Source organism: Pollicipes pollicipes, unplaced genomic scaffold (assembly GCF_011947565.3).
Source record: "Pollicipes pollicipes isolate AB1234 unplaced genomic scaffold, Ppol_2.1 Scaffold_4002;HRSCAF=4701_pilon_pilon_pilon, whole genome shotgun sequence".
Classification (NCBI taxonomy): Eukaryota; Metazoa; Arthropoda; class Thecostraca; order Pollicipedomorpha; family Pollicipedidae; genus Pollicipes; species Pollicipes pollicipes.
This window is the reverse complement of record NW_023596420.1, coordinates 27062742-27075204: the sequence shown is the minus strand read 5'-3', so window position 1 is coordinate 27075204 and position 12463 is coordinate 27062742. Positions and strand designations below refer to the sequence as shown.

The window sequence follows — 12463 nt, the reverse complement described above, 5'->3', positions numbered from 1 at the left end:
AGTAGATGGCCATCATATCTAGAAATCGTGTCACGAACACCAGATGTGAACGACCCGACAATTTTATTTTGCATGGCCTGATCGTCACGTGTCATGGAATGGCAGAATTTGGACAACGTTAGTGTGGCGTCATGGAGCTTAGGTAACCGTTGAAATAGGTCTGCACGAAAAAGTCCGTGTTTTCGCAGCGTGTATCTCATAAACTAGAAACCGTTTAGATCTTAAGGGTTTGTGAACCACACCGACTGATTTTAAGATGAGATTTCAGTTTACTAAGGGAGTGTTTCAGTTATTAAAGGGAATGTTCCATATTTGACCCCATGCAAATGTGGAACACCCCCTTTAAAGCCCCTCACAGACGTGCCCACGCACTCCTTTTCATTGACTCGTTCCGTAATGCAAAGTCCTATTGCCTGGTGTCTAGACCGACGAACTGGATGCGAGTCAGCGTAGGTAAATATAATTCTCTCGATCATCTTAAGCGACGAACACGCAAACCTACTGATCGACAAAAGCTATCTTTGCCTTCGCCAATAATTGTATAAATTGGTACATAAACTAGAATCAGTTGCTAGTGCTGATTCAGCTTTAGTTGGAGCAGCATATGTGCAAGCCAGCGCAGTGCTCGGCGCTCAGTGTTTATCTTTTAATGCTTGCTTAAACGTCGGCCCGCGCAGTGATATATACGCTGTGCCGGTACAGTGATTATATACGGCTGCGCCGGTGCAGTGATGTATACGTCTGCGTTGCGCAGTGATTATGTACGCTGCGCCGGCGCAGTGGATATATACGTCTGCGTCGGCGCAATATTATATACGGCTGCGCCGGCGCAGTGGATACTATACGTCTGCGTGGCGCAGTGATTATATCCTGCGCCGACGCAGTGATTATATACGTCTGCGTTCGCGCAGTGATTATATACGGCTGCGCCTGCGCAGTGATTATATACGTCTGCGTCGGCGCAGTGGATATTACGTCTGCGCCGGCAGTGATTATATACGCCTGCGCGGCGCAGTGATATACGTCTGCGTCGGCGCAGTGATTATATACGTCTGCGCCGGCAATGGATATATACGCCTGCGTCGGCGCAATGGTCATATACGTCTGCGTCGGCGCTGTGGTTATATACGTCTGCGTCGGCGCAGTGATTATATACGTCTGCGTCGCCGCAGTGGTTATATACGTTGCGTCGGCGCAGTGATTATATACGTCTGCGTCGGCGCAGTGGATATATCGTCCGCGTCGGCGCAATGGTTACATACGTCCGCGTCGGCGCAGTGGTTATATACATCTGCGTCGGCGCAGTGGATATATACGTCTGCGCCGGAGCAGTGATTATATACGTCTGCGTCGGCGCAGCGATTATATACGTCTGCGTCGGCGCAGTGGATATATACGTCTGCGTCGGCGCAATGGTTATATACGTCCGCGTCGGCGCAGTGGATATATACGTCTGCGTCGGCACAGTGGTTATATACGTCTGCGTCGGCGCAGTGGTTATATACGTCTGCGCCGGTGCAGTGGATATACACGTCTGCGTCGACGCAATGGTTATATACGTCTGCGTCAGCGCATTGGTTATATACGTCCGCGTCGGCGCAGTGGATATATACGTCTGCGCCGGCACAGTGGATATATACGTCTGCGTCGGCGCAGTGGTTATATACGTCTGCGTCGGCGCAGTGATTATATACGTCTGCGTCGGTGCAGTAATTATATACGTCTGCGCCGGCGCAGTGGTTATATACGTCTGCGTCGGCGCAGTTATTATATACGTCTCGTCGGTGCAGTAATATATACGTCTGCGCCGGCGCAGTGGTTTATACGTCTGCGCCGGCGCAGTGGTTATATACGTCTGCTCGGCGCAGTGGTTATGTAAGTCTGCGTCGGCGCAGTGATATACGTCTGCGCCGGCGCATGGTTATACTACGTTCGCAATCGCATCGCGATCGAGTTCTAGCGGCACGTGGCCAGCCCGCATCATCCTGGCAGCAAAATTCCAACACCCAGATGGAGTGCATGAGACGAATACTCAAGCGGAAATAACAATCCATGCTTCCACTGCACCTTGTCACGATGGAAATGTCAATACCAAGCTCGACTAATCTCAGGGCTCTATATATTATTATCAGTCAAACATTGTCCACTAACTTCAGAACTCTGTAACAGCTGCATTTGGAACACATTGGTCGCACAGTGTTGGGACCGGTACCAAACCAATGACTGGCTACTGTGCCGTGATAGCGTAATGGTATCCAAGGTCAGGCGTGAAGTTCATGTCAAGAGAGTTAGGTCACGTTATCCGAAATGTTCTTTTGCTCTTTTAGTCGACGTGATATGTAAAAGCCACAACGTTGGAAATGCGTCATCACCGATTTACACAATGTTATTTAAAAGACGGTCAACGATAAAAAGTATGGTGGCGTACTGCTATATACGCCTTTTTCACTGTCATTTATAAGCCGCGCGTTCTTATCATCGGTCCCAAAGAAGGGATTTGTTCAGTTTTCTACTTCTCCTGGCACTGGGGCGAACAAGAGGTCAGCAACTGTCCTGCGCGGGCGATGCTCCCAGCCTGGACGCGTCCTGCGCGGGCGATGCTCCCAACCTGGACGTGTCCTGCGCGGGCGATGCTCCCAGCCTGGACGTGTCCTGCGCGGGCGATGCTCCCAACCTGGACGTGTCCTGCGCGGGCGATGCTCCCAGCCTGGACGTGTCCTGCGCGGGCGATGCTCCCAACCTGGACGTGTCCTGCGCGGGCGATGCTCCCAGCCTGGACGTGTCCTGCGCGGGCGATGCTCCCAGCCTGGACGCCTGGCCGTGTTCCCACGTCGACGCAGCATGTGCTGTCGGCTTCTCGGGACCGGACAACAACCAGGACAAGAACCAGTCAAGGTGATGGTCACGTGACCAACGCGCGCTCAATGCGTTTACGTGATGGTAACAGCTGGGGGCGGGCCGGGCGGGCGACCAGTGCCGGAATGTGTGGGGCGTGGCCAAACCCGCACCGGGCTTTGATCGGTCGTCATTCGCGGAGGGCAGCGTCAACGAGCGCGCCCAGATAGTGCGGCACCATACGCTGTGCTGGGCCTGCCGTACTGACGGACGCGTGGCGCGTCGCTGCCGTTTAAAAGGCCGTTGCGGGTGTCCCCGCAATGTCGGGAGTGGCACCATCCGATGCTCCACGGAGCCCGCGGATGTTCTCGCTTCCGTCGGCCAGCGCACCAGACACCCCAACAGCGGACAGCTCTGCATACGTCAGCACCATGTGTTTCAGAAACACTCCAGGTGTTTCTGCCGTAGATCACCACTCGTTGCTTGGGCAGCAGATTGTTGAGCATGGGAGACGACTGCATTTGTTTTTAAAAACTTAAGCATAGTTTCATTTCCGTCAGCGAGGGGTTCCATGCCCAACCATTGCAGGATGTACAACGTGCCTATAAACTGAGGACCGTCTGGCGGTAGACGGTCAGCGATCTGCCAAGGTTGGGTGACTTCAAGATAGACCTTGAGCCGGTTCAAGGTTCAAGGTCGGGGCGAGCGAGCGCAGCCCGCTCGCCCGGCTCTCTGCCACGAGCCGCGCACAGCGCGCCCACCGACCCGCGCTGGCAGGCGGCGCCCTACTCACGCCGCCCACACCGGCCGCGATAGCTCTGCTGGCCGCCGCCGCCACGCGGCTGCCGGCAGCTGCGAGGCTTTCCAAACATGCGGGATGGGGAGGGGCACACTCTGAGGTCGAGGGAGTGTGCCAGCGGGTTTATTTGCTTAGTTGTGTCCGTGTCAGATTACGTCGTGATCAACACGGCACTGGCGATGTTTGCGCTCAAGTGTTTCAGGTCATGGGTATCCGTAAGCAGTTCAAGAAATTTCGCGATTTCATTTTATTGAGACGAGTGGACTAAACAATCAATGCACTGAGGCGAACAAATAAAAATAAACGAGGATTGAAATTGGTAAAGCCAGTCCAGCCAGAAGAATGCATGTTGACATTTTGGGTGTGGGCTAATTGCAGCAAGTATATAGGTGTTTTAGTAGGTTTGTGTTGCTCGTAAAGTTACATCTAATATGAGAAAACTGCGATATTTTCGTTTCAGATGGCGTCCTCCGATCGCAAACCATTCCCTTTTAAGATCCTGCAACTAGAAAATGAGATTCAGAAGAACGTGGCCCAGAACTTCCGAGGATTCCCAAATGGACTAGCGTCATGCAACCACTGGGGCCACAAGCTGTCGGCTACCGTCACAGAGGCCGAGCTGGAGGACCTGTACAACTACCCGCTGGACCCGCGGGACGTCTGGGTGGTGACGCCACCCAAGTGTGGCACTACCTGGACCCAGGAGATGGTGTGGCTCATCGCCAACGATCTGGACTACGAGGGAGCCAAGACGCCTCTTATGCCCGACAGGCAGGTTTTTCGCCTTGTTCGTGCCAGTTGGTGTGATTACGTAAGTCGTTAAGTGAACTTGCGAAGAGCATTTTTCACGTAGATGAATCAGTAGTACTAACCTTATTCCTCGGAGAAAAACCAGGGAAGATATAGATGCGTTGGTATTTTGACAGCATGCCCTTATCGAAACAATAGCAGGAGTGAATCAAAAATGGCCTAACGATGATCCTACTGGATTTTTCAGTCTTTTTTTGCCGAAACAGCGAGCCACAGCGAGCCACTAGCTAAAAATTTAAATGCGCGAAAATACGCGTAAGTGCAAACGAACTCAAGTAAGCAGGCATCACACATCACGCTTCATTCAAACATGCAGGCGAGCCCACGTAAACAGGCATCGCACATCACGCATCAATTATACATGCAAGCGACTTTGGTCAAACAGACATCGCGCATCAGGCGTCAGGCATCACTTACCCGTGTTAGCGATTTTAAGCTAGCACTCATCACGCATCAAAGCACATATCACGTTGGCATGATCGGTCATGATGAGCGCTGTACGTTAAGGTTTGGTCATCAACTTTTTATAAGAGCAGATTCACTTATCACTGTCTGGGTGGTCCTGTGCTCTGTGGATGACTTTCAGTTCTAAAAGGGGCACATGGTCCCATACCGTTCTGTTTTTCAGCCTGAGCGTATTTTGCCAAAGAAGAATAATCACTTAAACGGGTATGCCCTGTTTTATTTTTAGCGTCTCGCAGGTGTTCATGATATCTGAAACGAATAGAGCGCATGAACTATCTGGCATAGACCATGTCCCTCCCAGTTTTTTCACGCAGTTTACACTTAATTTCGTAAACGACGTTTTTTTCGTGCAAACTCCTTGAAACATGACTGGCATAAATGACATCTCTTGCTAGCCAGACACTTAGGCTTCGAGATGCTAGGTCTGGTGAAATCTTCTATATCGAAGCCTAAGCGCCCGGGTGGCAATATATGTCATTTATGCAAGTCTGCGTTTTAAGGGGTTTGCACGCAAAAAACGTGGTTTACGAAATTAAGTGTAAGCTGTGCGAAAAAACATGTAAGGAACAGAGTCTATGTCGGGGAGGCCACGCGCCCTATTCGTTTGAGATGTAATGAACACCCACGAGACGCTAAAATGCATTTTTTTAAAACAAAAAACAAAAACAATACAGGCTTGTCTGACAAAAAACAACAAAAACAAAAAAGACCATTTTGGTTTTTGTTTTTGGCAAAACACGCTCGGGCTGAGATACAGAAGGTATGGACCCAATGCCCCTTTTAGAGCTCAAAGTCATCTACGGAGCACCGGACCACCCAGACATGAAAATAAGGGAACCTTTTCCTATAAAAGGTCAATGGCCAAACCTTCATGTACAGGGCTCATCACGGCCGATTATGCCGACGTGATATCTGCCTTCATGTGTGATATGTGCTAGCTTAAAATCGTTGACATGTGTAAGTGATGCATAAATTGCGATGCGCAATGTCTGTTTAACTGGAATCACTCGCATGTATCATTGATGTGTGATTTGCGATGCCTGTTAACTTCAGCTCGCTTGCAAATTGGAATGAAGCGTGACGCGCGATGCCTGTTAACTTGAATTTGTTCGCATGTACACGTATTTTCGCGTATTATAATTCTTAGTTAGATATGCACTGTATCGTAGTAATGCCTGACAAAGCTCCTTGTTGAATTCCCTGAACGTCGTTGCCCTGTAAAAATTGTGGCTCACTGTTTCAATAAAAAAGCTGAAAAATCGAGCAGGATCATTGGCAGGCAATTTTGAATTTACTTCTGCCATTCGTTCCGATGAATGCATGTTGCCGAAATATCAACGCATCTATATCTCCACACTCCTGCTTCTTTTCTCCGAAGAACAAGGCTGTTGTCACTGTCTTGTCAGTTGGCATCATGATAAATTCATAATGAAAACGTACGATGGACTTTGACTAGGGGAATCTCGTGCGCCACGTACTGCAGGAGCCCTGCGAGAGTGCGACGCTGGCGCCGCCTGTCGAATAGAGGCCGCGAGCGGGTGGGCGCCAGCGCCAGGAGGCCGCTTACCAGCGTGTCTTAAAAGTGCATTGCGTCCGCCGCTGGCTGCTGCCTAGGACTTAACATCTCCTTCTCAGTTGGGAGATATCGCTTTTGTAGGATGCCTTGGCCAAATACCTTAACACTCGGCTACCCTCTGAAGATATATCCGGTTACTTGCTCGTTCGGCCTGGAGCGTGGACCCTCCTTCCCCCGTAACGGGCGCGTGAACCCAACCCTCTCGTCCGCAACCGGTGTCATACTCGTGAGGACGGTGCCACACGAGTACAAGCGCTGCCAACATCTCTTGATTGCTTCGTGAACTACAGCGATTAATTTATAGATATCCGAATAACAACCACCCGGTGCGTTTGTCAGCTGTTGTTTGGCCGGCATGGTATTTAAAATGGTTGTCTTAAAAAGGACGCACCGATCTCCACCCCACCATCAGGGTAAAAGTTCAGCTTTATCTAGACAGCCTTAACACATTTGGACCGTGATATGCACATGCCCACTGCCAATGAAATCACGAATCTCAAATTTTTCAACAAGGCAAAAATGAAATATTTGTGCTGACAGTTGGCAAGGAAACATTTGTACAGGACTATGATGCTAAAAATGCTTCTACGCATACCGATGATAGCTCAGTCTAGGTCTGTCTATCACACTGAGACATGCTGCTGTGCCGCGTCTGTTTGCAGGTGGAACTACATCGAGTTTGCTGCCCTTGTAGACAAGGATATCATTGGGCGCTTCCTACCGTTATCCGCCAATGGCGGTCTCCAAGACACGACCGCGTTGACCGGTGACCCCAACCGTCCGTCTCCACGTTTCATCAAGACACACTTGCCGATGTGCATGAACAACCCGCGCCTTCTCGACGTCTGCAAGGTCGTCTACGTGGCCAGAAACCCAAAGGACATCTGCGTTTCTTACTACCATCACTGCAAACTCTTCCAGTGCCACGATTTCACGGGAGACCTGGAGGTATGTTGTGCTGTTTGAAATTGACGGCCCGCACGTCAGTGTTAAGTTATAGTCTTAAGGGAACGTTTCACAATGGAAGATATTGAGGTCAGCATGAGCCATGATGACAAAAGTTCACTCGTAGTTATTGGTATACTTTAACTAATACCCGCATAAATGGCTGCGTTAGACAACACAATTTCACTTCTGAGTAAATACACTCTTCAACACGTCATCATTCCAATGTCGTGGTGCGTTTCCACGACGTCAGAGCTGCTGTCAGACTAGCCATACCGGAAATGTCACTTAAGTAGACGGACTAACTCACCTGTAGTGCTCCAAGTCAGACGTGAATTGACAGTTTTGTTGCAGTTTTGAGTCAGGTCACCGAGAGGTGACCTGACTCAAACTGACCCTCACCCGAGCACGCGCTAGATAAGTTAAAATGCATGCCGATTTGTGTCACATCAGAATGGAACCGTAAGTCTAAAAATTCCGAAGATCTTGCCTTGCCTATCCATTTCTAAATTGGACTTTGGAAAGTTGGAACATTAAAAGCATTGGAATCCAGTCAGCACCTCTAGTGTGTACTAGACCGAATTCCGATTGACATATTGTGCGTTGGCTCTTTTTCGTGGTGCTCCTGTATATTTCTCCGTGATTTCATATTTTTACTCGCATTCGCATTCTCGGTTGTGGCGTTGTTATCAAGTTATTCGATTCTCAGCCTCATTTCTATTATAATTGGTGGAATTTAATGCTGTTTTTAAGTTTAATGTTTCATTTAATTTAATACTCAAATACCAGCACCATTAAACGCGCTCGTGTTCGAAACTTGCGCTTGACACGCTAACCTGGATGAATCTTACTGGCATACTCCAGAGACGATCAAGCCGATGCTCATGCTTTGCCTAATACCGAACATGACATGGCCATTGAAGAGTGGAATTTGAGTAACGTTCCCGTAACGCCATACATCTCTGGATGATTAGGCTGCGCGAAATAGACCACAAGTTTGCATGCGCCTAGCTCAGACACGAGAAAATTTGAGGCATTCAACAGGGCATATACATCTGGACTGCAGAGAATGATCTTAAAAATAGCTATTTCAAATCAAAACTCCATACAAATGTGGAATATCCCCTTTTACTAACAATGCGACATGCCTGCAGCGGCGCGTAATAAAAAACAAACCCCACCGCGAACTGCAGCCTTTCGAAATGTCACTGGTTCCCACAGATATACTCATGCAAATTTGATGACCTGGTACTAAATCCCTACGGCTTAGAGACAAAAGTAAGACCCTGTATGTCGATGAACGAGTTGTAGTTATCCAGACATTTTACCAGTTCCGTAAGATGTGATAGTCTTCCAGCATCCGTCTTTTCGTAGTGCTTGGACCGCCGCATAATACGAACTCAGGCCTGTTCTGTAACTAAACAAATGTTTTTTTTTCTGGAGATGCAAGTTTTACGACGGGAAGGAGGAGTTCTCTCATCGCGTCGAGCTCACTGTCCGTACATGATTGTGACAAGCCTGGCTGGAAATCTGTAGCCAGTGGCGTACCCACCGCCGAGCAACATCCCCCAGTGTAAGGCACAACTGAGATATAGAAGCAGCAAATCCCCCAAGCTGCTAGAGTAAGAAAGTATGGCATTTTCAGACTTCCTTTACGCGGCCCGTTTTTGATCGTAACAGTTAACAGTTTGATCGTAACAGCCTTCTATTACATCATCTTCTACCGTCCACACACACTTGTATCAGAAGTGCGACCAATATCCGTTCCAAAATATGTTCGACACAGCGGCCAACTCACCTCACCTCTTGTACCTAAATACATAGGGATTGCATTCTTGGGACACATATGTTGAGAGTCTTGGACTGTAGCGAAAAAAGCATCATGGACGCGCTACATCCGCAGGGAAGTTCATGTATGGTGGACCAGTGTTCCAACAATCATCTTCCTTCCATTTTAATAGCTTGACCGGCGCTCGCTTCGGTTCTAAACTTTGTGTACAAGTGATGACATTTATTGCATTTTTTGCAATAGGAGTGACAAACTTAGTGTAAAAGTGATGACATGTATTGCCTTTTTTCCATAGGAGTAGCTTCTATTGTCATAGAATGTCATTCAGATAGAAAAGCAGATAATGCCTCAGGTACGTTAGCCATGGATTTCTCGTGGTTGAGAAATAATAATCTAATCGCCTGCGTTTCGACTTACATTTAACCCAGTGCTTACGTTTTCTCCAGTGCTGCTGCTTCCCCGCAAGTTACTGATTTTTTTCTGCCGCTGATGGCTAACATTTCTGCCACCCGATTAAACAGCATTCTGCTTAAGAGGGACACCGGAAAGATGCCACACGTACACGGAAACCGGTCTCAGGTTAATTTTTTGTCCCTGTCGAATGAGCTCCAGTTGTGCTCTGGAGTATCCAAGTGAATTCAGATAATGTATTATCAGCAGCACCCTAAGCAAATTGTCTGTAATGCGGTGATAAAGTACATCTGATTAAAACTTCAAATCCTCCTCGAAGCACCTCCCCTTGATGAATCTAGTTCACGGATTGTTTGTGCTCTGTTAGTCATGTCTAGCCTGTTAGTTTAAAAAATCTGATTCTAAGATTTGGTAACTGCAAATCATTTGAGAACCCCACCTCTTTCCAAGCGTACGTGAAAACCCCATTCTCTGTTACACGCAATTTTCGTCAGGGTATATTTACATTCATCCTTTGTCACTGGCACTTTCCATGCCATCCTGCCCTCTGAGAGGCGAAGGTTATTGACACATAATGTAAGCCAGCGGAATCAGGAGCATGCTTCTGTCTTCATGTATGTATTGACCAGCGTCATCCCAGAGATCTATTCAATATTGGATTGTTGTTACAAATGAGACAACAATCTACCGGCGTCAGTGCTGTAATTTTGGCTTACGTAGCTGGCTAGCTGGTAGCCAGTAAGAAGTACTTTGCACATTTCCCCCCCCCCCTCAATGCACTCATCTTGAGTGTGCTGCCTTGACAATTTTGCAACGATTTCACTTTAGATAATGTAGACCGATTCTGACTCTTTCGCACCTCATAACAAACAAAATAACAAGTTCCCTGGTGGTACGTCAGATAATTCCTCCTCCAAATCATTCGTCATTGCGTCCAAACTTTTCCAGCTTCGGCACATTTCACTTTTGCGAAAGATGAATGCGGAAGACCCCTTACTTCCATATTTCTGCGCATATGACAGCGGCGAATCCCCCAATGTCCTACATGTCCCCAAATTAGCATACGCATGATACTTCATCGAAAGGAACGTGCCCAAGACATCGATCGCCCCACACATCCCATTTTTGCGTGGTAGGGCTCAATCTTGCAATAACCCGTGTGCTGAGGCCTAAACGACCACTGCCCTCGGAGCAGACATAAGACTTATGCCTTTTTCCAGCTGTTCGTGGAGAATATGATAAATGGCAGCATAATGGAGAGTAAGGTGATCGACCATATGATTGAGGCATGGAACCTGCGTCATCATCCCAACATGTGCTTCCTGTTCTTCGAGGACATGAAGCATGATCTGAAGACAGAGATCCGCAGGGTGGCCAAGTTCCTCGGCAAGTCATACTCGGACGAACAGGTGGAGAAGCTGGCCCATCACCTGCACATCGACAACTTCAAAAACAATCCTTACGTGAACAGAGAGGACCTTAAGGGGAAAGGTCTGATGCACGCGGACCAGGGCAACTTTGTCCGAAAGGGCAAAACAGGCGATTGGAAGAACTACTTCACTCCGGAGATGAATGCCAAGGTTGAGCGCTGGATGGCCGACAAGATGAGGGGAACTGATCTGCGGTTCGTGCAGGAGCTGGACCGGCAGGACTGATGTCGGACGGCCACCAGGTGCCGGCGATGGCTCGGGCGGAACCACAGGCCCGGTCCGGTCAGGTGCCGTCCGTCAGCCCCGCAGACTCATCCCCCCCCTGGTCACTCTGGTGTTAAGCCTAACCTCCAAAAAGTACCGTTTAGCCGATGCTTAAGCCAGAAATACAAAGCAATAATGGGCGTGTTTTTTGTCATGAGAGGTAACAGCATCCTGCTTCACGGGATTACATGCTTCCCTAAAAATTTTAGCGTGATTTGCCGCCCTATGTGAACGTAATATCACCTTGCCTAAAACTATCCATCCCCTTACTAACGTTTGGTTACCCTCCATCAAAACCTCTCCCCACCATGCGTAACGCAATTTGTGGACGGCCCCAGCAAGAAGTCTACAGTTTAAAGCCCCGTGTGTAGTTATTTTTGCTTTGTTAACCCAGATGGTTTTCCTCACATGCTACACTTTTTGCATGCAACACTCTATTAACTTTTACAATCATTGTGTGTGGAAGATTATGCCTTGGTAAGGACAAGTGAGCGGACAAATGGACAAATGTAGATAATTTTTAACATATCTGTCATATTAATGTCAGATGTCGCACGTCCAGTGAACTAGCTGTTTTTGGAGGGGTAATTTCTCATGTGCTAGATAAGGCCCACCTTGTGCTTTTCATTTTGCGGTACTTCACGGACACGCGTAGTTTGCGGTACTTTTGTACTATCTGAAAACTTTACCTATTTCACCTCTAATTCTGGCTACTTTCAGCTCTTTCTTCGCTAGAAGTAACTTGTTTTGTCGACTTCGTATTAATTATGGTGACCTGCTTTGTGGTCTAGTGAAATAAACGAAACTTCTGACATGAGAACATTGCATTACTCGGTTTTCTAACTTTTGGAGAACGGTGCAATATATGATGTCACAGCTTTTTAACAGATCATTATATATATATATATATATATATATATATATATATATATGCATATAGAACTTACACATTTTTTACATCTATCACATTTCTGCCGGTAATTTTCAAGTAAATTTTCTAGCATTTCAATTTCATTGCCATTAGGCTGATTGGTAGGTCAGACTGCTGGCACTTTAACGCTGGGTCCGAGTCCCGTATGCTGTTTCACTTCTGTCGTGCAGACAGGTACGCCATGTTTCACCCTCCTGCTTCATTCTAG

General features: G+C 47.9%; 1 protein-coding gene across 1 annotated transcript; it reads left to right on the top strand.

Annotated features, from left to right (window-relative positions):
- Nucleotides 1-4094: 4094 nt before the first annotated feature.
- LOC119094306 (sulfotransferase family cytosolic 1B member 1-like) lies at nt 4095-11354 on the top strand. Its single transcript, XM_037217379.1, has 3 exons — nt 4095-4405; nt 7148-7433; nt 10851-11354. The coding sequence occupies exons 1-3, from the start codon at nt 4095-4097 to the stop codon at nt 11283-11285; spliced, it is 1032 nt and encodes a 343-aa protein (XP_037073274.1). The 3' UTR covers nt 11286-11354.
- Nucleotides 11355-12463: the final 1109 nt, after the last annotated feature.

Coding starts and splice junctions, on each gene's coding strand:
- LOC119094306 (XM_037217379.1), top strand. CDS start 4,095: ATGGCGTCCTCCGATCGCAAACCATTCCCTTTTAAGATCCTGCAACTA. Junction 4,406..7,147: donor ACGCCTCTTATGCCCGACAG/GCAGGTTTTTCG, acceptor GTCTGTTTGCAG/GTGGAACTACATCGAGTTTG. Junction 7,434..10,850: donor ATTTCACGGGAGACCTGGAG/GTATGTTGTGCT, acceptor GCCTTTTTCCAG/CTGTTCGTGGAGAATATGAT.